At 38.8% G+C, this 27,881-nt stretch overlaps 2 protein-coding genes across 2 annotated transcripts in view; one reads left to right on the top strand and one right to left on the bottom strand.

The window, feature by feature from the left end:
* Window positions 1–637: 637 nt before the first annotated feature.
* LOC115898625 overlaps window positions 638–27,881 on the bottom strand; it is a 1,104,002-nt gene continuing 1,076,758 nt past the window's right edge. The window contains exon 4 of the mRNA XM_030933649.1: window positions 638–687. Coding sequence (XP_030789509.1) covers window positions 638–687 — 50 coding nt within the window. The remainder of the gene's footprint in view (window positions 688–27,881) is intronic.
* On the top strand, window positions 15,449–16,989 carry CBLL2 (Cbl proto-oncogene like 2). The gene has a single exon (XM_010381548.1). It carries the CDS (start codon window positions 15,520–15,522, stop codon window positions 16,795–16,797), a length of 1,278 nt encoding a protein of 425 aa, XP_010379850.1. The 5' UTR covers window positions 15,449–15,519; the 3' UTR covers window positions 16,798–16,989.

Here is a 27,881-nt window from a genome sequence, read left to right on the forward strand (position 1 = left end):
TTCTTCTTTTTTTTTTTTTTGAGATGGAGTCTCACTCTGTTAACCAGGCTGGATACAGTGGTGCGATCTTGTCTCACTGTAACCTCCACCTTCTGGGTTCAAGTGATTCTCTTGCCTCAGCCTCCCGAGTAGCTGGGATTACGGGCACATGCCACCATGCCCGGCTAATTTTTGTATTTTTAGTAGAGATGGGGTTTCACCATGTTGGCCAGGCTGGTCTGGAACTCCTGACCTCCAGTGATCCACCCACCTTGGCCTCCCAAGGTGCTGGGATTACAGGAGCCACCACACCTGGCAAAATCTTCCACTTTTAATGGCAGAATGATATTCTTTAGAGTTTCTGTGACATAATTTGTTCAATTGTTTCTATTTAGAAATTTATTGATTTCATTTATCACTATTGTAAATAATAGAAATGAAAATATTAATATTTATTTTATTTTCTTTCCTATAGATTTATTTTCTTTCCTATAGATTGTTTCCTTAAATACTTAAGAGTGAATTTACTTCATCAAAGGAGGCATGTATATGCTGTTGTGGCTTTTGAAATGCACTAACAAATTGCATTCTAGTAAGGTTGTATGCATGAGGGTACCTACCGGTTTTACAATAGGACTGGATCAGAAGTAGGTCCTGCTCATAAGAAAGTTACAATATAATGTGGGAAGAAGATGCGTAAACCATCAGCTCTAATAAAAAGCACAATGAAGAACAGTGTAAGGAGGTACCACATTTAGAAAAACCTTATCAGCTTTAGATGTTATTAATTTAATTTTTAGTAATTTTTGCATCCATTAAATAAATAAGCCTGAATGGAATGGCTCACGCCTGTAATCCCAGCACTTTGAGAGGCCGAAGCAGATGGATTGCTTGATCCCAGGAGTTCAAGACCAGCCTGGGCAACACAGTGAAACCCCATCTCTACCAAAAAATATAAAAATTAGAAGGGCGTAGTAGAATGTGCACCTGTAGTACCCGCTACTGGAGAGGCTGAGGAGGGAGGATTACTTGAGCCCAGGAGGTTGAGACTGCAGTGAGTCATGATTGCGCCACTGCACTCCATCCTGGGTGACAGAGAACCTGAAGTAAGTAAGTAAGTAAGTAAGTAAGTAAGTAAGTAAATAAATAAATAAATAAAGTGTGACTGGTCGTTTAATCTTACCAATTCGCTTTTTTGTTTTTACCTCTCTTGATATAAATTACCCCACATATCAAGGCCCTTTACCCATTAAGCTATTAAGATTTTGATTTTTTCTCATTCTACTATAAAGACACATGCACATATATGTTTATTGCAGCACTGCTCACAATAGCAAAGACTTGTAACCAACCCAAATGCCCATCAGTGATAGACTAGATAAAGAAAACGTGGCACATACACACCATGGAATACTATGCAGCCATAAAAAGGATGAATTCATGTCCTTTGCAGGAACATGGATGAAGCTGGAAATCATCATTCTCAGCAAACTATCACAAGAACAGAAAATTAAACACTGCATGTTCTCCCTCATAGGTGGGAGTTGAACAGTGAGAACACAGGGACACAGGCAGGGGAACATCTCACACACCGGGGCCTGTTGGTGCTGGGGGGGCTAGGGGAGGGATAGCATTAAGCGAAATAGCTAATGTAGATGACAGGTTGATGAGTGCAGCAAACCATCATGGCACATGTATACCTATGTAACAAACCTGCACATTCTGCACATGTATCCCAGAACTTAAAGTTTAATAATAAAAAAAAGATTTTTTTCTTATCACTTAGGTAAGTTTTTGTTGCTTATTTTTCATAGACACTTACTTAACCAGAAAACAATTCTGCTATTCTCTGATCCTCATCTTTGTATGTTTGCAAGTAGTGGTGTTCCTTTGTAAGTTAATGGAGATGGGCAGAATAATTCACACAATTTGTCTTACTGAAATAAACTTTATACAGAGAAGTACAAAACAGTTAACACAAATTTAGGAGGAATACAGTGTTAAGTGTATATCAGTTAACTGCACAAATATTTATTGAAGCACTTAATAGATATTATTCTAGCGTTGGAAATATGATGAATGAGGTTACAGTTTCCAATCATTTAACAATTTGAAAATTACTGTACTCATAAGGAACAGTAGATATATAAATAAAATTTCAGCAGTGTAATATATAATTGGATAGAGGTAAACACAGAGTTCTTTGGAAATAAAACTGGATAAAAGTATTTATAGAGCTAAGCAATGAAAACATTCTAATGCCCTCAGCTGTGAAATAAAAATAATACAAAACGAATAAGGCAGACAACTCAACAGAAAATTGGGCAGACGACTTGAGCTAACCACAAAAGAGGATATTCCAAATTGCCAACAAATAGATGGAAAGGTGCTTAACTTCACTAGTCATGAAGGAAATGCAAATTTAAGCCACAACATGATCCAACTATTTACCCCCTCCCCACTAGAATGGCTAAAATCAAAAAACATTTAGACAAGCAGAACTCTCATAGATTGCTGGAGGGAGTATATGTTTGTATGGCCACCTTGGAAAACTATTTAACAGTATCTTCTAAAGCTGAATATACTTGTATCCAATGACCCAGCAATCCACTCCTAGGTAGTAAGTTGTCATCTTAGTAGGTAAACAATGGTTGAATATTGGCAATTTTATATTGTTTAACCTAATGTTTACCCAGCAGAAATGCACACCTATGTTCACCAAAAGATGTGGAAGAATTTCACAGAAGCACTATTTATAAGAGTCCCAAAACAGAAAGTATCCAAATGCCCATCAACAATAGAGAAGGTAAATAATTGAATATTGATCTACGATAACAAGAACCAACCAACTGCAACTACATGCAACAAGATGAGTGTTTCTCACAAACATAATGTTGGACGAAAGAAGCCAAACACAAGAGAGAACATACTTTATGATTCTACTTACATAAAATATAAAAATATGCAAAACCAATCTGTTAGAAGTCAGAGGAGTAGTTACCCCTTGGGGATTAGGAACTGGAAGAGTTCACAAGGTGGGGCTTTTAGAAGTTCTGGTAATGTTGGGTTTCTTGATCTGGATGCTTTCTACATTAATGATTTGTGCACTTTTGTATATGTATGTGTATTGCATCAAAAAGTTTTTAAAAAATTAACGTTAAATATAAGAAAGTCCAAGTAAATCCTCATTTTTTTTCCCCACAACAATCACTTTGATGCTTTTCTAGGGAAATACTGAATATCAAATTCTTTTAAAAAGGTTTTCTCCCCTCATTTTTGGAGCCCTTTTCTGCTAGCAATGGTAGGTAATGCTGTACTTGTTGTAGGAACATAGGTAAAATACTAAACTGGGTGTGGGGTCCTGGCTGGGAAGCTTTCCTGGAAGAGATGAAGCCGGACCTGAGTTGTGTAGCATCCATTAGAGACAGCCAGGGAAGGAAGTGGATGGCAGACAGTTCCAGGGAGAGAGGCCAGGCTGCTCAAAAGCAAAAAGGTGTGGTAGGGAAAGAAAGAGAACCCACTGGGAGGGAGTGGACAGAGCTTGCTGGAGCTACAGCTTGGAGAGTAGCTGAGGAGGGGTTAATGATAAGCAAGAGAGTTTGGCAAAGGCCAGAGAAAGATCTTAAAGGGTCATGATACTGAGCTTGGACTTAATCTTGTAGGCATCTGGGAACCACTGACCAATTTAAATCAAACAGGTGACACAATTAAGTTTCTACTTAATAAAGAGTAAGATGGTGATGGCGTGAGAAATATTTGAAGAGGGTTAAGAAGACTGGAGCCTGGGGTACCAGCCAGGAGGCCATTGCAGTAATCCATGGGAGATATAACAGGTGGTATTGGATGGAGAAGTAGGGACAGACATGAGAGCTACTGAGGAGACAATTGTTCTGACAGGACTCAGTAATTGATGGGTTTGAAATTGATATGTAGGCATGGTACTTTTTTTTTCTAGTAAAAATGTGGCAGAACCTTAATTTTGATAAATGATAAAACACATGTGGCCTTTGTCCTTATTCCCCCCCTTAACACCTTTCTACAGGTGTATCCATCAACGGATGTTGCCATGACGAACAAGAGAATGCTTACCAATGATTTTCCATTGCTGCTTGGAATGAAAACCCAATGACACATTTCAAAACTTTGCAGTGGTGAATCATGTAGGTCATCTTATTGCACTACCATGCAAACTTCTTGATTTTGCCAAATCAGTCAGTTGAGAGAAAAAAGGAAAAAAAAAAAGTGTTACCTATATATACTGTCATATACTATTGTAAACAAAAAACAATCTGTGTGTTTATGATTATATAGTACAAAACTATGTACACACATGAAAAAACATACATGTATGTATATACACACTAGAAACTTAAACAGCTATGTGACACTCTTGAGATTTTATGTACAGACATTATCAAGGTATACAAAAAATAACAAATGTTTATTTAATTTTCCCTGTGTTTTTAATGGTTCCATTTGGGTGGGGGAGGATCCAGAGGATTTTTTCCTTACTTTAATTACCTCATTGCATTTCCTTCTTTTCAATTTCGGCTTTTATAAATGGGAACACTGTGTTAATCCATTCTAATTAAAACCCAGCCATGCAACCCTTCAGTTAAAGAAACAATTTTTGAGTCTGCCTAGGATATCATTTAGTCAGAAATTACCTCTATGGCTTTTAAAATGATCACCACTACAGTGCTCTGGTAGCCACGGGGGCAAAGTCTTTACAGGCTGATTTTCTAAAAATACCAGGAATTGGCCAAGAGCCCTTGTTCTGGAGAAGGGTTCAGAGTTCTTCCACAGGGGCCCAACAGAGTGCAGAAATGTGTATTCCTATAGAAAAAGAAGAGGGTAGGAGTTATGGAAGGGGCAACAACAAATGACCCAAGTTCACCTCCTGCCTGTCCACAGAACACCTCTTTGCCTTCTGGCTGCCGGAGGAGCTATGCTATTCTTAGCCATCTCCCGTGAAGGCAATTACACAAACCCCCTCTGAAACCCATTTCTGCATTTGTTCAAGAAATTCTTTTATCTTACGTAAATCCCCCATGCTGTAACTAAGCCCTTGGTCTGCCCTTGGCCAGATGGGAGGGCAGCCAGGCTTCCTCTCTCCAGCAGAGCCCTTTCTGTACCCAAAGATGATTATCTCATCATCGTGCCATCCTCCCTCCCATTCTCCAGACTGAAAATTTTCATCTTTAGCTTTTTCCTTTCCTTCTCCTTCTTACCATTTCTACGATCCCCTTTAACTGTCGCCGAACACTTTTCAGAACTGAACCTAGTACTATGCAAAAAGTCTATCTGATCTTGTTCTCCAACTGATGGGGACAAGGCAGGTTAAAAAATATTCTGAGAAAGCAACAGGGAGAGTGGAGGTAGGTGTTGCTTGCCCACAGCTGTGGAATAAAGCTGAGTACAATTGAGTCCAAAATCAAGGCCCCAATCCAAGGCTGCATCCTCAAAAAACAAGAAAGCCAAGCCCAAAGTCCTCGCTGGTTCAAAGGCCCAGGGAGAATCCAGAGGAATTGTTCTGTAAGGGGAGCAGGCCTGGATGTGTGCTGAGTAGTGAGTGGGCAGCTGCAGCCTTTGAAACAAATCCAGATCTTACAGTCCTGGGCCGGGAAGGGGCAGGCATCTCACGAACAGCTGAAGAACTGACCAGCAGTAAGTTCAGGAGACTATTCAGATTACGTTGTCAGACTAAGTCAAAACTCCTCCATGTCACTAAACATGTGCCTCAGACCTTGCAGTGGACTAGGACCAAACTTAAGAGGGTGTAGAGCAAGCAGATGGGCCCCAACCCAAATGGTCCCTCCCTAGTTGGACCATGTGATAGTCTCTTGGGCTTGAAAACTTTGAGTCCTCTCTCTTTCCCTCCTCTCCATTGCCTTAATCACCAAACTGTGACTCTTCAATGTCTCTTACGCTCATTCCTTTTTGCTTCTATTTTCCTCAGTCAAACCTGAACAATCTCAGTCCTGAACTGTAAATTGCTTCCTAATAGGACTTTCAATTCCTATTCCTGTTTGCCAATCTATGCCACATTCTGCTGTCTTTCTTTTATATTTTTACTTGAGGATTTTGAATTACCTATAGGGATAAGTTTATATGCTTCTTAGTCCATCCTGACCCTCCAACATTTGGCCCTAAACTAGCTTTCCCAACCACATCTCCCACTGCTTCTTTATGAGTCCACTACTGAGTCAAGCATATTTCCCTTTCTATGTCTGTCTTTGTCCATGTTGTTCCCTGACTTGGAAGGTCAGTGACTCTCCTCTCTGCCCATTTAAATCCTATCTTGAAAGATGAAGATCTGATCTTAGTTTATCCAAGATCACCTTGACCAAAAGTTCTTTATGTCCCCAGATCTCTTACAGCACTTTCTGTCAGTTTCCCTCATCTAATCTTATATTGTACTGGGCTGTTAGTTGGCTTCAATATAGGTCTGTTGTCTTCCCTGACTAGTGTCTTACATAGTTTGATGGCAAAGGTGGACTTTTAGAGTTAAGGAAATCATTCCAAAGAGCTTAGCATTGTTCTGGATGTACTGAGTTTGCTATGGCTTCAGCATAGTTTACAATGCTACAGTGCGGTGATTCTCAATATTCTTCAAGATGAAGATCTCTTTGTTTCCTTTCCATTGTCAATAAACAAGTGTGTTGTGGTTCATTGATTAACATTTTTAAAAATACCATGATGATCAGATGCTTTTATGAATTTGCTAATGCTTTACAATGAAGTTTTATTTAGGTATAGCATCACCACCATGTACTCAAAAATTAGTAGTGCTGTAACTGTATTTAAGATGTTTTTATTTATTTGGTCTAATACTTAGCCAGCATGTGGTTTTGCTCACCCTTACAATGATGTTGGCTCTTTATGTGTCCTGCTGCCCCACTATTTGGTCATATTATTATTATTATTACCTCACAGGGCTGTTGTGAGGGTTAAATGAGATATATTGCTAAGTAAATGACACAGTGCTTCGCTGAAAGTGATTTTGATCTTTCTTTCCCTTCCTCATGCCACCATCAGCTAATTTAGAAGATGGGAATGTTCTGGGACCTCTGGGACAGAGCTTAGGGCAGTGGATGAGGGAAGGGATGGTGCTGTCTCTGGAAGAGAAGGGCATTAAAGATCACCTAGAGCAGCAGTTCTCAAACGTTTTACTTGCAGGACTCCTCTACCCTACCCTCTTAAATATTATTGAGGACCCCAAAGAGCTTTTGTTTATGTGGAATATGTCTATCAAGAAACTTAAAAAAAAATGTTTAAATTTAAAAATAACAATAACAAACCCATTATACATTAATGTACATAACACATTTTTATGAAAAATAACTATATCTTTCAAAACATTAATGAGAAGAGTGGGACTGTTTTAAATTTTTGCAAATCTCTTTAATGTCTGGTTTAATAGAAGACAGCTGATTCTTCACTGTTTCTACATTCAATCTCTTTTAATACAGATGGACCCCAACTTACAATGGTACAACTTAGGATTTTTGATTTTACAATGATGTGAAAGTGATACCTATTCACGAGAAACCATACTTCAAGGGCCCATACAACCATTCTGTTTTTCACTTTCAGTACAGTAGTCAGTAAAGTCCATGAGATATTCAACCCTTTATAATAAAATACACTTGTATTAGATTATTTTGCCCAACTGTAAGCTAATGTAAGTGTTCTGAACATGTTTAAGGTAGGCTAAGCTATGATGTTCAGTAGGTTAGGTGTAGTAAATGCATTTTTGACTTATGATATTTTCAATTTATGATAGGTTTATCAGGACATAACCCCATTGTAAGTCAAAGAGCATCTGTATTTGGTTTTGGTGAAATATAGGAAGAAAATATAGTTTCATAGATATATTGTTAAAAAAGGGAAAGTGTATAAGGGTATTTGAATAGGTTTTTAGATAACTGTGGATATTCTCTGAAACTAAACCAAAACTCAACAAGTGGTAGTTTAAGAAATGTTTTCCATTGTAAATTGATAAATTATAGTTGTATATATTCATGGGGTACAATGTGATGTCATGATTTATGAATAAAATGGGGAATAATGAAGTCAAAATAATTAACATAGTTTCTGTAGTGAGAACACTTGAAATTTACTCAGTGATTTTAAAACATACAATACACTATTAACAGTTACAGATTACTTGCAATGCAGAATCTAAAACATATCAATGAAGTTTTCATACTCTGTTACAACAAAATTCATTGCTATCTTTATTTCAATGTGTCTTTTAAACATTTATGATTTTGTAACACCAAACTGTCGGCACTTGGAAAATATTGGGTGCACCGAATTATGCAGATCTTCCACATGTAAGCACATTTCATTATACAATTTCAAAAGATTGTCTTCATTATTAATCACCATTGATCTTATTAGATAAGTTTTTAGTGCTGGGAAGCTGTTAGGCTCACGGTGGCAAATACAAGATTTTCCAAATTCCTATTTTCATTCAAAAGCTTGAATATTATCATTGGCAATAAATTCTGCCAGTTATTTTCCTTGAAGTTACTGGCCAATTTAGTTCATTTTTTTGAGAAAATATCTGCCAAATATCCAATTTCAAATAACCACAGTCTGTCAGTTGTTCTTCCAAATAAAAACAGTGTTCCAAAAAAAAAAAAAGCAGATAGGCTGGGTGCAGTGGCTCACGTCTGTAATCCCAGCACTTTGGGAGGCCGAGGCGGGCAGATCACCTGAGGTCAGGAGTTCAAGACCAGTCTGGCCAACATGGTGAAATCCCATCTCTACAAAAAAAAAAAAAAAAAAAAAAAAAAAAAAATTAGCTGGGTGTGGTGGTGTGCCCCTGTAATCCCAGCTACTCAGGAGGCTGAGGCAGGGAAATTGCTTGAACCAGGGAGGTGGAGGCTGCATTGAGCTGAGATCACGCCACTGCACTCCAGCCTGGGTGACGGAGAAAGGCTCCATCTCAAAAAAAAAAAAAAAAAAAAAAAAGCAGTTCACCTTCGAACTCAAAAGATGGCATTAGTGCTTTTCCTTGAGACAGCCATTGTACTTCAGTGTGCAGCAAAAGTCCTTTATATGTACTTTCCATTTTGTCACACAAAATATGAAAAAGATGTATACTCAGGAGTTGACATTTAATAACATTAATAATTGTTAACACTTCACCAAGGACATGTGTAAGTGAAACTGACATTTTCTTTTTACTGTGTAGCAGTAAAAAATATACCGACTACTAGTATAGTTTGGTCCCATTACCTTGATTCATGCTAAGGTACCAGCAGTTTTACTCATCATTGCTTTTGCACTATTGTCACAAATGTCAAATGATGAAAAAGGCAAATAACATCTTTCTATTATTATGAAAATACTTTTGACCTCAACGACCCTCAGAAAAGTCCCTGAGAATCCCCAGGGGTCTGTGGACCATGTTTTGAGGACCACTGCTCTTAAACTTCTGCAAAGGGCCAGGCCTCCCAGCATGCAGAATGTAGCTACTAGCACATGTGGGAGGAGAGGTGAGGTCTCCTTCAAACAGGGCAATTTGCCTTCCTTTTTGGAGCCTGAGATGGACTTTTTGTTTCCTTGCAGAACTGAAGGCATCTGGCCTGGGAGCACGATTATTCTCCACTCACCTTTAAACTGCCTCAGCTATTACTAAGTCTCTGGCAGTGATGTGTTGATTATGTGAATTTAAAGCCCACAGGAGCCAGAGGAATGACAGATCAGATTCTCTTAAATGAGAAATAAAATCCAGGAGCCTGGCAGCGGGACATATGGCTCTCGCTCCTGCTGACCTTTGATGTCACTCTGGTAGAATGACTGCTTCTAGGCCAGATGGCATGTAGCTTAAACGGAGATGTCTCAACCTGTTTCCTAGTATTAATTGTGCACATTGATACTCCTCCATTGCGTAGTCCATAATTCTTCATTGTCAACCTCGTTTAGATTTTTTTTTGAGGGGAAGCTGAACTCAAGCAGGCCTCCATGAATTCAAGCTATTTCAAAAGCTCCAATTTCATTTAAGTCTCCAAACCCAAACCTTTTTCTATCCAATCACTGTTGTAGACTGACAGACACTGAATCTCCCTTCTGCCAATTGAATGTATGTCTAGCAACTTTTTTTATTTTTTTTATTTATTTTTATTTTTTTATTATACTTTAAGTTCTAGGGTACATGTGCATAACGTGCAGGTTTGTTACATATGTATACTTGTGCCATGTTGCTGTGCTGCACCCATCAACTCGTCAGCACCCATCAATTCATCATTTATATCATGTATAACTCCCCAATGCAATCCCTCCCTCCTTCCCCCTCCCCATGATAGGCCCCAGTGCGTGATGTTCCCCTTCCCGAGTCCAAGTGATCTCATTGTTCAGTTCCCACCTATGAGTGAGAACATGCGGTGTTTGGTTTTCTGTTCTTGTGATAGTTTGCTAAGAATGATGGTTTCCAGCTGCATCCATGTCCCTACAAAGGACACGAACTCATCCTTTTTTATGGCTGCATAGTATTCCATGGTGTATATGTGCCACATTTTCTTAATCCAGTCTGTCACAGATGGACATTTGGGTTGATTCCAAGTCTTTGCTATTGTGAATAGTGCCGCAATAAACATACGTGTGCATGTGTCTTTGTAGTAGAATAATTTATAATCCTTTGGGTATATACCCAGTAGTGGGATGGCTGGGTCATATGGTACATTTAGTTCTAGATCCTTGAGGAATTGCCATACTGTTTTCCATAATGGTTGAACTAGTTTACAATCCCACCAACAGTGTAAAAGTGTTCCTATTTCTCCACATCCTCTCCAACACCTGTTGTTTCCTGACTTCTTAATGATTGCCATTCTAACTGGTGTGAGATGGTATCTCATTGTGGTTTTGATTTGCATTTCTCTGATGGCGAGTGATGATGAGCATTTTTTCATGTGTCTGTTGGCTGTATGAATGTCTTCTTTTGAGAAATGTCTGTTCATATCCTTTCCCCACTTTTTGATGGGGTTGTTTTTTTCTTGTATATTTGTTTGAGTTCTTTGTAGATTCTGGATATTAGCCCTTTGTCAGATGAGTAGGTTGCAAAAATTTTCTCCCATTCTGTAGGTTGCCTGTTCACTCTGATGGTAGTTTCTTTTGCTGTGCAGAAGCTCTTTAGTTTAATTAGATCCCATTTGTCAATTTTGGCTTTTGCTGCCATTGCTTTTGGTGTTTTAGACATGAAGTCCTTGCCCATGCCTATGTCCTGAATGGTACCACCTAGATTTTCTTCTAGGGTTTTTATGGTATACACAAACAAATGGAAAAACATACCATGCTCATGGATAGGAAGAATCAATATTGTAAAAATGGCCATACTGCCCAAGGTTATTTATAGATTCAATGCTATCCCCATCAAGCTACCAATGAGTTTCTTCACAGAATTGGAAAAAACTGCTTTAAAGTTCATATGGAACCAAAAAAGAGCCCGCATTGCCAAGACAATCCTAAGTCAAAAGGACAAAGCTGGAGGCGTCACGCTACCTGACTTCAAACTATACTACAAGGCTACAGTAACCAAAACAGCATGGTACTGGTACCAAAACAGAGATATAGACCAATGGAACAGAACAGAGTCCTCAGAAATAATACCACACATTTACAGCCATCTGATCTTTGACAAACCTGAGAGAAACAAGAAATGGGGAAAGGATTCCCTATTCAATAAATGGTGCTGGGAAAATTGGCTAGCCATAAGTAGAAAGCTGAAACTGGATCCTTTCCTTACTCCTTATACGAAGATTAATTCAAGATGGATTAGAGACTTAAATGTCTAGCAACTTTTAAGAGCAATGAGATTGAAGGAAAGAGTGAGTCTCTTTGCCCTAAAGGAGGTGGCTGAATGGAAGCCCATTTAATTTTTTGTTTGAAGGTACTAAATAAGGATCAATTTGTAAAGACAGCTTTCTGAGTGTAGCAAGATCGCTTCTTAAATCTGATAGAGATAAATGGGAGGCCAATACCCTTTTTCTTATCAACAATTTCACCAAATAATATTTACTAAGAACTTTCACGTCGGGTTTCTCAGCTATAAACAAGGAAATACTCCAAGCAGAGATATTGGAAGTGCTGAACCAGGGCAGTTGCTGGGTATGGAGCTAGAAGCTAACATCGCTTGTCTATGGTAAAGCATGGTTTCATTACTCAAAAGCAGAACTTTTAATTTATTTCTAAATTAATTTGAAGCAGACCCAATGAGCAACAAATGCAAATGTACTCAACTGGGAAAAGCAGCTGACTTTTTTCATTCAGGGTCATGGGTAAGGACAGAATTCTGTCACATGAAAAATGTCTCAGTTTTGACAAAAAAATTAACACTGCTTCAAGGAAAGATAAAATAAGTTATGGACATTATATCTGACAGATTTTTCCCTTCATATTCATGGCATTTGAATTATATGCACATCACTAAAGCAACATTGAACCCTCATGAAGAGCCTGGCAAGTGAGTAATTGTAATTTTAAAAGAGGAACTTTGCATATGTTTTAATGTTGTTTTAGTTTTTGCTCAGAATTCTGGTTCACTGTTTATAATAGGGCAGAACATCCATGCTTTTGTAAGAACCACTTTGGCTTATAAAAAAATACAGTACCGGTCAGGCGTGGTGACTCATGCCTGTAATCCCAGCACTTTGGGAGGCTGAGGTGGGCAGATCACCTGAGGTCGGGAATTCGAGACCAGCCTGACCAACCAACACGGAGAAACCCCATCTCTACTAAAAATACAAAATTAGCTGGGCATGGTGGTGCATGCCTGTAATCCCAGCTACTCGGGAGGCTGAGGTAGAAGAATTGCTTGAACCTGGGAGGTGGAGGTTGCGGTGAGCCGAGATGATGCCGCCATTGCACTCCAGCCTGTGCAACAAGAGCGAAACTTCATCTCCAAAGGAAAAAAAATAAAATACAGTACCACTTTAAAAGTTTCTAAGCCAACAGAATTTCAAATGATCTGAAACTTAAATCAACATGTAATAGGATACCTGGTTTGAGAGAAAAACATGTGTTGGCCTTAGTGTTTAGGTAGGTTAGGTATGTTTGGAGACTCCATGACAGGAACCCATAAGGAATTTATTTGCATAAGGGATGAAGTTGCTTCCTGTGAATGAATGAACCCCAAGAGAGAGTAGCACTGCTGGGATACTGAGAAGGTCAAGAACTAGGAGACAGTATCAGAGGCGAGTGGCACTGTTCATCTAAATTTAAACTAGCCACCATGAGCTTATAACCTGAGTCCTTGGTAGAGGAGCAATATCTAAGAGCAAGTGAAGGAATGAGTTCAGTATAATCTAAGACACTAGGGAGAATAAGCCTGAAGTGTTTTGTAGGCCATGTAATAGAGTGAAATGAAAGGGAGCACAGAAGTCCATTTATCTTCTTGGACTCAGTGGCACCTTCAGTGAGTATTGTGTCTTTGCTGGGGCAGTAGTGACTTTGCATACTGGTGGACACTGGTGCCTTTGGTGGTTATTGGGACATTGTTGCGTTTTCACCATTAGTGTAGTCAAGAATCAACAACCTGGCCGGGCGTGGTGGCTCACGCCTGCAATCTCACCACTTTGGGAGGCTGAGGTGGGTCAATCACTGGAGGTCAGGAGTTTGAGACCAGCCTGGCCAACATGGCGAAATCCCGTCTCTACTAAAAATATAAAAATTAGCCAGGAGTGGTGGCACATGCCTCTAGTCCCATCTACTTGAGAGGAAAAAAAAAAAAAAAGAATCAACAACCTGACAAACCAGAGCCAGAGAAAAGGAAAATGATCACCGCTATGTGATAACTGAGTACTGAAACCAACATAATTCTCCGTCACTGCGTAAAACAATTAACAGACGTGGGAATCGCTTTCTGTTCCCATATTAATCCATTTTGAGAATAAGCAAACGTAGGTACTTGCTCCAGGAAATACATTTTCCTGAAAAATAAAATTGTAAACCAACTCAAAGAGTTTACTTAACAAGAATACCACCTTCCCCATCAAAACTTGCTTCAATATTCTCCTCCTGCTGTGCCTACCAATCTACAGCTATTATGTCACAACATCTACCCAATCCCAATTACAGGCCTGCCTTGCAAGACCTGCCCTGAAATCACCCAGCTTAGTCCCTAATAACCTACCCTGTCATTTCCCCTCTGAGACATTGCCTAGACACTGTTAAGGCAGAGCTCTCTCATACTGCAGTAAGTCTCATAAGATACTTCACTTCGATTGGTCAGTGATGTTTTTCTAGTATTTTAGGGGAGGGCAGGGAGCAGGGGTTGACAGCCAACAAAGCTAAAAGGGTGAATGTCTGCACATTCAGGAGAATAGAGGTGCCACAACTATGAGTGGAGTGGAGACAGAAAAATATGGTGTGTTGCTATTTTTGTGATCCAGTTTGTACTTAGAGGCAAGGTAGGACGTGAGGAAATATGGGCTAAATACCGATAACACTTTTTAAAATTAAGCAAGAACAGCAAATGTCTAAAAAATGTCTAGCCCAGTAAAGTTACCATCTATTCACTACTTTTTTTTTTTTTTTTTTTTTTTTTTTTTTTTTTTTTTTGAGACAGTCTCACTCTGTCGCCCAGGCTGGAGTGCAGTGACGCGATCTCAGCTCACTGCAACCTCTGCCTCCCAGGCTCAAGTGATTGTCCTGCCTCCTGAGTAGCTGGGATTACAGGCATGTGCCACCATGCTCGGCTAATTCTTGTATTTTTAGTGGAGATGGGTTTTCACCATGTTGGCCAGGCTGGTCTGGAACTCCTGGCCTCAATCTGCCCGCCTTGGCCTCCCAAAGTGCTGGGATTACAGGAGTGAGCCAAGGCGCCCGACCCTATTCACTACTTCTTACATTATTTTTCCTTGACGAGATAAATGTAATGCTCCCTTCTTCCAGACAAAGTTGATTTTAAACTTACTGTATCGTGAAATCACAAAATCTTAAAGGTGTGTGTATTTTGTATGTATGTACATATACATATACACACATACAGACATATCCTATCTTATTCCAATGAGGGATTTAAGGCAGTTCACAAAAATGCAATAGTATAAAAATAAGTCAGTCCTAGAAGGCAAAGCTCTGCAGGGCCTGCTGGGCACGCCCATCAGTTTCTGTTTCCACAAAGACCCCTTTCTCTTTGAATACTAAAGAGTAGCATTAGCAACCTCAACACTGAAGCTTTTGCTTTCTCTGCCCAAACTCCCTCACTAGAGTGGTGGGACAGGGTAGGTGAGAAGAGAAGGAAGCCCTTAAAGGTCAAAACAGTGGAGGATTGGGGCGGGATCGGATCGCACTTTCACCTCCTAGGCTTGGGAAGATGGTGCACATGCGTTGTAATGCGCACGTGTTACTGGCACATGACTCCCGGTCCCTTGTGAGCCGAAACTTGGATCCTAATGACGCTGATAATGGGTTACTAGGCACTCATAGTTCTGGATTGTTGCGTGGCCTTGATGTTAGCAGAAGAATTCCTTTAAAAGCCATTTTTGAGGAAGTAGACAAACCTAAATCTGTGTCTCATCTCCAAGGAATATGAACAAGATGCCTGCTGGTGACCAAGAACGTGAATATAATGAAGACAGGAAGTACTACTCTAAAGGAGTTAAACTGGTGAGAAAAAAGAAAAAAATTCCTGGTTACTGTTGGGGGGACATTAAGATAAACATCATAGGTGAAAAGGATGATTCACCAATTCATTTCTGTGACAAATGTGATTTGCCTATTAAAATCTATGGGCGAATAATTCCATGCAAGCATGCTTTTTGCTATAACTGTGCTAATTTATATGACAAAATCGGATATAAAATATGTCCACGCTGTAGTTATCCTGTGCTGCGAATTGAGGAGCATAAACGAGGTTCTGTCTTCATGTGTAGTGTTGTTCAGGGATGCAAGAGAACATATTTGTCTCAGAAAAGCTTGCAGGCTCATATCAAACGCCGCCATAAGAGAGCTCGAAAACAAGTTACCGGTGTTTCGCTTGAAAAAGTTCGTCTTCATACTGCTCCGCCACGAACTGAAATCGCTGAAATCCCTAAAAGACTGCTAGACAGGGACCATCTAAACTATATTCCACCAGAGCAGCACACCATGATGTCACTACTGTCTATGCAACAAATGCCACACGAGCAACATAATCAGCCACATAAGGATCTTCAGGTTCCTCCCCCAGAACTATCTCTAAGTCCGCCTTTTCCCATCCAGTGGGAAACCGTTAGTGTTTTTACAAGAAAACATGGCAATTTAACAGTTGATCATATTCAGAATAACTCAGATTCTGGTGCTAAGAAGCCATCACCTCCTGACTATTATCCTGAGTATCAAAGTCAACCAGTGGTATCGTCCCCTTGTCATATTATGCCTCAAAAACAGCATTATGCACCACCTCCATCTCCATCATCACCAGTAAACCATCCAATGCCATATCCTCCTCAGGATGTAGGTACTCCTAACTTGGTTTCTAGCCAAGTGCCAGCTCTAACCACGACCTATGATCTATCACTTGGACATATTATTGCTCAGGTGCCACCTTATATGAATTCTCCTCCACCATGTGCTCCCCAGTCTCAAAATGGTAATCCATCTGCACGTGAATTTGCTTTTCACCACTATAACCCTAACTTTTTACCTCAGTTCACTGAAAATCAAGAAACCTTGAGCCCTCAGTTTACACAAACAGATGCAATGGATCATAGAAGATGGCCTGCATGGAAAGGAGTGCCACCTCCTCCACCAATGTGCAGTCCACCTCCTCCAACCCAACATGGTGGATCACATCATTCATACCAGAGAAGACATAGACCATATTAAGCATGATAATAGTATTCTGAGCTGAAGACCTGATGGGAAAAAAAACTTCAACTTCTATACTGTACTGTGGATAAGTGGCTCAGTTCAGCACAGCTGTAGTTTAACAACTTTGTTCCTCTGGTGTGGTAAATTGACCTAAAGGTGACCTCTGATGATTTCTTGAAATAAATATGCATTGTTACATTTTCAAAAGTATTGTGGTTTTTATTTTTATTTTTTGGTGATATGTTAACCTGTGAAAAAGGATTAAATTGCAATATAGTTGTAAAAATGCTATTTTATGTGAACTCAAGTATAGTCACATGCTGTTTTTTAAACATGTTTTACCACTAATTTCCCAAAGTACAGTAAAAATCCTGGAGGTAAAAATCTACTACAACGTACAGTTAAATCAGACAGCTAAATGGTAGATAATTATTTCACGTTTTAGGAACTGAAATTTTAAGGTATAGTAAGTGTATAGTGTATTTCATTTGGATGCCTTTTCATTTTTAGGCAGCCCCAGAAGCACCAAAATGTATCAGAATTCCAGTACTATGATAGATTTATGTTTGCAATGTTAAAAAGCATTACTAAATCATTTGGAAAGACATGACCAAAGTAATTGTATCTGTAGGCTCCAAGCTGGTGGGGACAATGTTGTTAATGCTTTTTCTTTTCTTTTTTTTTTTTTTTAACAGAATCGTTCAAATCACATAATGCACCACACTTACTAAGTAGCATTATTTTATAGCACTGTTTGAATGGTGTCATTTAGATGAAGTGTGTTCTACTTTGCTCATGCTCCTAAATTAAATATTCAGGGCTGAATAAACTTTATTATAATTCTTCGTTTCATGGTAGAACTTGATCCTGTTCTTATGTGGTTTTTTGTTTATTAGGTTTTAAACTACAGTTTGAATGCCATGGAGGAATTTGGATAATCTGTTAATGAGAGGCATTGTTACAGTTACAAACTTGGACTTGCTTGGGTTTCATTATTGCGTGATAAGCGTTCTTCCTCTAACCTGAAATTAAAAACTATTAATTCTTTCCTATTTCTTTTCTTGGTAAACAGTCTAAACTTGGGACATTTTAGCATGAAGTTAACAGTAAAGACTACCAGATGACTTTGTATAGGAGAAAAGTAATGACTTATATGAATTTCACTGCTTTATTGTATTCAGAATGAGCTTTTGCATTTTAGGGGCTTATTACAGTCCAGCTATGATGACCACTTCCACTTCCACTTCTGTACTTTGTACGGAATTCATATGGATGAGCTGATGCTCTTAGGATATTTCATATCATTTGAATAAACCCTCATGAAGATTTTTCTCCCCCTTCAACAGTGCATAATATAAATATGAAATGTATAGTATGCAGATATTATTTACTAGATGGTTTATAGTGTATACATTTAGGAGATATTTCTTTTTGGCAAAGGATGAACTGATGGCTAACTTATCATTTTACTCTGTTGGGTACAGGCAAAATAAATTCTTGTCTTGGCTGATCAGATGCTCTCTGAGCTTAGAGTTGAAGTTAGAAATACATAAATGGCCATTTTAACCTTGACCAGCCTAAAATAAGTAATAGGCTGTTTTTTTCAGTGAGTGATTTTTCATACCTAGCAATTTGAGAGTCTAATGTTAATGCAATATTTCTAGTGAAAAAGCCTTGTTATTAGGAGCACGGCATGTGATGATGTGAAATGTTGGTTGGTAAGTGCTTCTATTATACTATTATAGGTACTTGGACTAGTACACACTTGATTTCCTTTCTTGCCTCTACTTAGAAGCTGTTAAAATATTACTGTTAAAATCCAATATAATTTTTTGTTTCATGTAATAAAAGCCAAATTCACTTTAAGTCTTCTCAACAATCTATGAAGAGCTCTTCTATGTTTATTGACATTTTCTAGGATTGAAGGTATTATGAAACCACTTACATGATGCATTAGACAAAAAAATCAGTATTATAAAAATTTACATGTTAAAAGAAGCCTTTAAAATTATTTATTTGCAGTTAAGTTTAGGCAATATGTTATTTAGCAAAGCAGAACAGATGAATGTGTTGTAGCAGACAAAATATTTAAATGATATTGGTTATGAACTCATCCAGTGATGTCTGAATGACAGTGATGGGTAAAAGAATCACAAAGTTACCATTAGTGTTTCTTTAAGGGAAAAATAATGCGAATCCTTTCCTTTTACTCAGAGAAGGCTTTGAAGCTATAGTGGGCATAAGTCTAAATTAAATGTATATATGGTACACTATATTACTCTGAAGACTACTGAGGTGGCAGTTTACGTCTTAAAAACAATATGGATCCATAAATACTAAAAAATAAACAGAAATACCAGAGAAAGGGAAAATGAAAGTCAGATAAATAGTAAAATTGAGTCCAAGTTAAAGTTGGAAGCAAAAAATGTGCACAATTAATTCCTGCACTGTTGTTAATGATGGATGAAAAGTGGCTAAAGTAAATAGGCAAGATAAAAGCATGCACATTTTCATGGGAAGCATAAGCCTGATACTGAGCAAAAGTTCTCTTGTGGTGCTCATAAAACAGTCATTAATATAGGGTTGTGATTCCTGATTCTGACAGCATGAAAGAATCTCCTGGAGCATCACCACAAACTAGCATCCTTTACTTATCCTCAAAAGATTCTGAATCAGTAGGTTTTGGCAATGGATAGGGTTTAGTAATCTGTTCTTTCAGTAAGTATCCTAGGTGATTCAGAAGCAGCTGACTCAAAAATTTAGTCACTGAACACCCAGTGTCTAGTCTCAGTGGTCTACCATCCATTCTGTACACAGCAACCATGGTAAATATGTAAGAATGGAACTTGGTCAGGCACAGTGGCTCACGCCTGTAATTCCAGCACTTCGGCAGGCTGAGGCAGGTGGATCAGGAGGTCAGGAGTTTGAGACCAGCCTGGCCAACATGGTGAAGCCCCGTCTCTACTAAAAATACAAAAAATTAGCCGGGCTTGGTGGCAGGTGCCTGTAATCTCAGCTACTTGGGAGGCTGAGGCAGGAGAATCACTTGAACCTGGGAGGTGGAGGTTGTAGTGAGCCGAGATCGTGCCACTGTCACTCCAACCTGGGCAACATAGTGAGACTCCAGCTCAAAAGAAAAGAAAAGAAAAAAAAAAGAATAGAACTCAGCTCTCAAATAGTTTTGCGTTACACTTCAAGTCCAATACCTTTTTCATGACTGTATACGGTTAAACTCCTAGTGAATTTTCAAAACTCATAACCTACCCTTCTCTATCCATTCTCCCTATTCCAGTCATACAAACTTAAAAAAAAAAAATCCTTGGGCAACCGAATTCCTTCCTGCCTCACATTTTACACTTATTGCTTTCCCCCGCCCTCCCCCCTCTGTCCCCCGCCTGGACCATCTTCCTACAAGTCTTCTTAAGGCTGGCTCTGTCACTTCATGTTTCTGTTCAAATGCCTTCCCTGGCTGCCCTGTGGAAAATAGCACTGCCCTCCACACACCCATCTCCTAACCCTGCTTTATTTTCCTTCATTCTCTATCACTACCTGTTATTACATAATTACTTATTGCTTCTTTTTGCTGTTTCCTCCACAAAAGTGTTATCTCCAAGAGAGATGGGTCTTTGTACTAGTCCATCAAAGAAGGATGAAGAGTGATATATAATAAAGCAATTTAATTTTTTGTTCTTGCTGTTTTCTTCTTTTTATATTTTATTCTTTCTGAAGTGAAAATTGGGGCCATCTCATAACTTTTCTCTGCACTCTTAGATAAATGGAAAGCTCTGATCAGTTATTAAAATGTCCAGTCTGATGGGACAGTCAAACTTTAGAACTGATTTAAGGGTAAGTCCTTTCCTTACTTCCCTAGCTGTGGTTCGTGGAAGACGAGCAGTTAGGAAGAATGTTGTGATCAACTTCTTGCCTTAACCACCTTTGCTTTGATTTCTTCTCCCCTATTTCATTAGGTGGAAGTCTTGGTCCTTCAGAGTTGGAATGCAAAGGACTGGGGCAGGAGAGGTGAGGGAAATAGTTAAAGTCTTAACTTGGTTGGTACTATACGAAACTGGGTTAGTAATTTCTGGGCCCAACTTCAGGTTTTAAGAATTAATTTTTTCTTTCATTGACACTTCCATGGTTGGTAAGAAAGAATGGCTCTCATTGATCTGGATCTCTACTTGTAGTTCCCTTGATGAATATGAATGCATCTCTCTTCCAGTTAGTTCCCTAGTTCTTCCTCAGCCCCTGAAAATCTGGCAATACCTACAGCTTCTCTTAGCTGAGTTGTGTTTATCCCTCCAGCTCCCTCTAGTGAGGGGCCATATCTGGCCCCTGAGAAACACATCTCCTTTTCCCTGATAAACTCTGGGTGTGCTGGCCAATCTCAATGTTGCCAGCTTCCTTTCCCTCAGCTGTCAAAGAAATTAGCCTGTCTCCTGCACCTTTGATTTTCCAGACACCAGTCCACAGTGTCCCTAATGTTCCAGAGAATAAATATTTAGCCCTTGGAGTGGTCTCATTAAAGCACCTCTCTCCTGGGAGGTGATGTGGGAGGCATCCTTCATCTCTTTTCTAAGAGGAATGGTGGTGGTAGAACTCACAGCATAGCAAAATTTAGAGTCAGGCTGTTTTCTTATTGGCCGGTGCCCACACCATACTGTTTGTTAAATAATTTTATTATTACTCTAGATCCAACTATGCTTTATTTTCAAATGGCTCAGAAACCCCAGATGGGAAAACACAATCTGTTTGAATTGCATCTACAAAAACAAAGGAAGGAGAAGTGCATGATTAAATGGATAATTCAGAAAAAAATGCCTCAGGTATTGAAATGTTCTTGGCAAAATTTTAGTATCTGAATCATTCTAAAAAGTGTCAGAATTTGGCACATCTCCTAACGGTTCCAATAACATTATGCTGAGTAAAATTATACATTTTTTTCTTTGACAAAATAGTCAATAGATATATTTCATTTCCAATAGAAAGAACTAAGTCATTTTTAAAGTATCTTTCAAGGTCAGCCCTAGGTAAAAATGTGGTATAGATGGAGTTCTATTTGGATGGGATAAAGTAGAGGTGTAAAACTTTTTCCCTCTACTGAATAAAACTAGCATTTTTCTTCACATATCATCACACAATAAGAAACAGATGGTCTGCTTATTTTACTGACCATCACTCGTTTGTGTTTAAACTTTTTTCCTAATATTTGACTTGGGTATTCTGTTTGGTTTATGCATATGGCAGACTGATTGCAAAATTGGCTGCAATTCTTTACTCCTTCCTATGTGTCTTCACAGTTCTTCCTATCAAGAGGTAGAGTCTATTTTCTCACCTCTTTGAATATGATTTACTTTGGCGAATAGAATGTGTCAGAAGTGTCAGTGTACCAGGTCTGAGCATAAAGGCCTTCTGTCCTTCCACCTTCTGTTAGAGCCCTGCCTCCCTGAGAACAAACGTGGCCCACCTTGCTGAAAGATGAGAAAACATACTGAAAACTCATTTTCCCCCCATTTAAAGCCATCCTAGACCAACTTACAGTCAGCCAACTCCAAAACATGTGAGAATGCTCAACCAAGATTAACATAGCTACCAACCCAACCCAAAGATGACTGCAGACCCATGCAGGAGCCCAGCTGAGACCAGATGAACTAACCAGCTTACCTGTAGTTTTGTGAGCAACAATATAAATGCTTATTGTTTTAAGTAACTGAGTTTTGGGGATGATGGGTTACACAGCAGTAGCTAACTGATACAAGCCATTTTTACTCCCATTTCTCCCCTGTCGTTAGAGAATTACACACTGTCCAGTTTTACAATAAAATTAGCACTGATGTGAGATGTTTTCAAGACATGAATGATAAATATTTGATGTTTAGACATGAAAATAACTCACCTTTGAAAGGGTTTAAAATAGTAAACATTTTCTGCAGGTTTTGTCATCTTCACCTATTTTTCAATTTTCTCATTAATAGTCAAGTTATAAGGAGGATTAACCTTCAGTAAACTGCATAGTAACCCTGAGCAAAATTGTGGAGGATTTAGCTTAAGCGGGCATTGCATATGTAGCTGGTATTACCTAGCATCTTGGTAATATGTGAAGTACCATGCTTATAAGCATAAATTCTTATTCCTAATTTTATCTTCTGAATAGGTGTCTTTGGATCGCCTATATTTGTGGGAGCCATTTGTGTAATAGCCAAGCTATGGTGGCCTGATCTTACTTTGAAGATTTAGCCCTAAGTTTTGTGACAGGGATGCATTCAGGGAGTACATCCAGCCATAGTCACTATGGAGCATAGTCTTTTTATCTTTGCATTTAAGGAGGTTCAAGTCAGCATGGGCTACCTTAGAGGAAAAACCTTTTAACCTCATCCTTTCATGGTTCCCAACAATTTGAAATAGCTTTCTAAATTGATGTCCTAAAACTTTCTCTTCCCTGTTTAGTCCAGCCTTCCCGCCTGTCTCTGTTATTTTTTAACACATATGAGCAAGCTATTAGTCCCCTAGTTGTGCATAAGCCTAGATGTCTGACACCAAGGCTGACACCACGTTGGATGCCACTTGACTCCATATTAGACAGTAAGGAGGCAGTTGGGCAAACATCTGTTTTAGGAACCAATGTCGGCATCATCTCAGGTTTCCATTAAAATATACTTAAAAATACTTGTATTTTTAATTAAGAAGATTAGCTTTAAAATTTTTTTCATGTTTTAATTTATAAGAGCACTACATGCTCATTATTAAATACTAATATAATATAGGAAAGGATAAATGTAAATTAAAGCTATCTGTGATTCTATAGGTGATTTTTTTCTGTATATATTTTTACATGCATTTATATGGTGCTCTGTAAAAGTTCCCAGAATGCACCTTTTCTATAACCTTTTATTAATTATTATTTAAATTAAATTACAGGGTCAACTTTTGATTTTTAACTTCTGAAAGCAAATGACTTATTTGCATTTTAGTACATAATGCCATTTGTTATGCTTCAGTTGGGGCTCAATATACATACATTATTTAATTTCTTAATGCTATGTCTATATGGTCTCTAAAAATTAAAAACATTAACTCTAATTTAGTCCATACCTTGCCCTATGTTGTATTGCAATCAGTATGCCTGGTTCTGTCTTCAGGGTAAAGACAGAACATATCCACAATCCCCGGGAATGGAACAAAATGGTAGCCAACTCTAAAACATGCTTTGAGAAGGAGCATCTATCTCAGTCACTATAATTACTAGTAGGTGCATTCTATCATAAGTAAGTCATCACTAAATCCTTTCTTACTCTCCTTTCCCTTTCCCTTTCCCATGCTTTTGACTCTGAAAGAGACTGGCCACACATTAGGCATGGGGAAGAATGAGAGGACACTGCGCACTGTTTTACAAAAAGTATCTGACAAAATGAAACCATTTTTTATTTTTAAAAAGTCTTTAAGTAAACATTTTTATTTGATTTGAACACTAAATTTTATTTTGTGCTTTGATGTCCTGGTAACTCATAGCTATTTAAAACTCTCCTATGGCCATATTCCCTTGGGTATAATGTAGGCACTTTATGCCCCATGAATCCTAACTCAGTCATCACCTCTCCCAGACAGTAGACTCCTCCTCTAGGCATTCCTCTCTTGGTGAATGGTTCCAATAGCCAACCAAACCAAATGTATAAGCCCGAACCTTGGCAGTCATTCTCTAGTCTTCCACATTCCACTTTCACTTCCCATATTTAATTGGTAACCATGGTCTACAGACTCTACCTTTATGCTTCTCTCATGGCCATGCCATCCAAACCATTGCCTTTACCATGGTGCCAGCACTCATTGCTTCTCTGGTGGGCTCCTGGAAGAGCCTTCTTATTGCTTTCTCTGCTGCTGGTCTTATCATCGGCCCCACTCATCCAACACAGCTGCCCAGTATGCCCTCTAATGTGTAAGTCTGTGTTTAGGTATCAATGGATCGCTGTAGCATGTGGGATAATGTCAGATTCCTTTGCTTAGCACAGAAAGGCCCTCATATCTGGCCTGTTTCCCTCTCTGGCCTCAGTTCCCACCACCTGCCCTTGGGCACTCTTTTCTCCAGTTATATATTTTCACTGTCCTAAAAACAAAAGCAGTTTCCCCTTTATGTCTTCTTATATGGGGTTGCCCTCTGCCAGACATATTCTTTTCCTTTTTTCCCCCCTCACTTTTCCGTGTCTTGTCTTTTTTATTCACTTCTTTTAAAAATCTTTCTCCAGACAAGCACATGATTTTGATGCCTCTTCACTGTGATTGCTGTACTATGTGTGTGCTTACATCATGCCAGTTAACACACTGTATTTTAATTGTTTACATGCCTTTCTCTTCCACTAGACCAGTGGACCTCAAAATGACCAGCAATATCAGCAGCAGCATCGGGGAATTTGTTAGAAATGCAAATTCTCAGGCCGCACCCCAGATCATAAGTTCTGGGGCTGAGACCCAGCAATTTGCGTCAAGAGTACATCGTTTAATATTTTGTGATGGGAAAAGACCGGCAGGCCATGGTGGGTGGCATGCCTGGGAATGATTTGGAAGAAGATGCATGAATGCTGCATGAATACTGTCCTCTGCGCCAGCTTTTCTTAAATAGACCAACAACATTAAGGAAGTCCAGAATGCCCAGAAGCATTTCAACACTTGCATTCATTTGCTGCTATAGCAAATTACCACAAATTTAGTGGCTTAAAACAATAAGAGTTAGTTATCCTACAACTGTGGAGGTCAGAAGTCTGAAGTAGGTCTCACTGGGCTAACATGAAGGTGTTGGCAAGGCTGAGTTCCTCCTGGAGGCTCATTGAGGGGAGGACCTCTTTCTGAGCTTTTTCCAGCTTCTAGAGGCTGCCTAGATTCCTTGGCTCATGGCCTCTTCCTCTATCTTCAAAGCTGGCAATGGCTGGTTGAATCTTTTTCATGGTGCCATTTCTCTGCTTCTGACTTTTCTGCCTCCTCTTCTCTAGTTAAGGACCTGTGTGATTACATTGGATTCACCTGGATAATCCAAGCTAATCTCCCTATTTTAAGGTCAGTTGACTAGCAAACTTAATTTCATCTTGCTATGTAACATAACATGTACACAGATTCCAGGGATTAGGATGTGGACTTTTATGGAGGGTGGAGAGGGATATTATTCTGCCAACCACAAAATTTATTCTTGACTTTTGGAGATTTGATTAAAATTGATACCGCCTTTTGCCTTAACTCACAAGCTCTTTGGAGAAATCTAGGATTCCTTTTTTTCATTGTCTTTCCTTGTGAAGAAAATGGTTTGAAAACTTTGTGGTGATTTAGCACATTTTATTGAAAAGGGGATCCCTGCCCCCAGGACTTACAGTTGTGGCTAATATGAGAGAAGGACCAGTCCAACGTGGACAAGTTTGGAACTGCATTGGGCAGTACCGAAGTGTATTTGTGGATAGTGCACCAGTGACACGATGAGAGAAAGCAAATTGCAATCGAACAAGCTTGCTATCATTTATTATCCTTAAACAATGGTTTTATCCATTTTCTGGTGAGAAAATAAGAGAATCCCTCTAAATCTGTTTGTGACTAGGCATGCCTAATATTTATAGTTGTCCTGTTTGTACAATATGCTTAAGTTTATTCTGCACTGTGAATTCAATACTTAATTTTCAAATTAAGTGCAAGACTACCTATCTCAAGCTGAGTTTATTCTGTACTGTGAATTCAATACTTGAGTTTTAAAAAAATATTTACTAATCCTGAATTGAAAGCTCCCTTCAGGTATTGTTAAGGAGAACAATGTGTACTAGGTAGAATATATCTGACATTTTTCCTTACTATCTTACATCAAAATAGAAAGCCCTGGCAAACAGTACCTTTAGCCAAAGAAGCAGAGGCCAGAACAAAATTTCTTTCAGTTTAAGCATGTTGAAGGTAATAAAGACTGTGATTTTAGTTGAAGGAAGAGAAGTTGTGAGAAAATTACCTGGCAATCTAAGCACATAATGTCAAATTATTTACCTTATATGGCTTTTATTTTAGAGCAATACATTGTTATGTTCTGATCTTGAGGGTAACTTTTTGGCTTTATTTTGCATGTGTTATTAGAACCAAACATGATCACCCAGAAGTTTAGGAGCCATTGGGGTTGTGGATTCACTCTGGAAGTATAACGCATCTGTAATAACACAATGCAACAATGACCTATGAAGCTAAGAAATGTTTCCTTGGGTTCAACCCTTGGACCACTTGGCTAAACAAGAACACAGATTTAGGAGAGTGGTGTAAGAGGACATTGATTTTTCACATTCCTATAGTCCTTTCACAATGGGAATGTGTAGGACATGTTTTCTTTTGACAGACCAGCTTTCATTCCCTTTGTTCATGAATCTGTCTCAGAGAAGAAGTTTATGCTTTTAAGAAATGACTTTGTTCCCCCCACCAGGCTCCAAATGGAAACTTTTCAAGGCCACATTTGCTGTGAGAGATATTTATCATGGAAGTTAAGTAACTTATGATTTAATTCAAGTGTCCTCTCAGCATTGAGAATAGGTTATTTTCTCCAGGAGGTCCCAGCAGGTTCCTGTTTTAAAGAAATTGAAAAGAAATATATTGCTTTCAACCGCCCCCAAATCAATACCACTTCAAATATAGATGGGACCAAGTTTCTTACACTTCTTATGTGGACTGAACAATGGTGCTGACCTGAAGTCCTGTGTGATCATAATACTTAGACTAAAGCCATTGTACTCTGTGGTATGATTGTGGCTCTTCCCTTGCCATTCCAGATTAAAGTGACCAATCCTTGTGCACACCACGCAGCAATGATGGTCTCTCATCCACCCATCTTTAGAAACTCCCGTATAGAGCAGGTTTAGGATCAGACCATTTAAACATCAAAATGTATTTCAAAATGTATTTTGTTTTCTTCACCTTTTAAAAAGCAACATAGGGAGAATCTTAGCTAGTCTGTGCTTTTTTGACTAAATAATATGTGTAATAAATATGGTAATTAGCTGTAACATCCTTTATAGCAGAGTACCAGCATTTTATTTATCTTCCCATCTTCCTCAGAATCCAACTGTGGCTTTCACAGAAAAGCTCAATATATGCCTATT

Source organism: Rhinopithecus roxellana, chromosome 7, assembly GCF_007565055.1.
Source record: "Rhinopithecus roxellana isolate Shanxi Qingling chromosome 7, ASM756505v1, whole genome shotgun sequence".
Taxonomy (NCBI): domain Eukaryota; kingdom Metazoa; phylum Chordata; class Mammalia; order Primates; family Cercopithecidae; genus Rhinopithecus; species Rhinopithecus roxellana.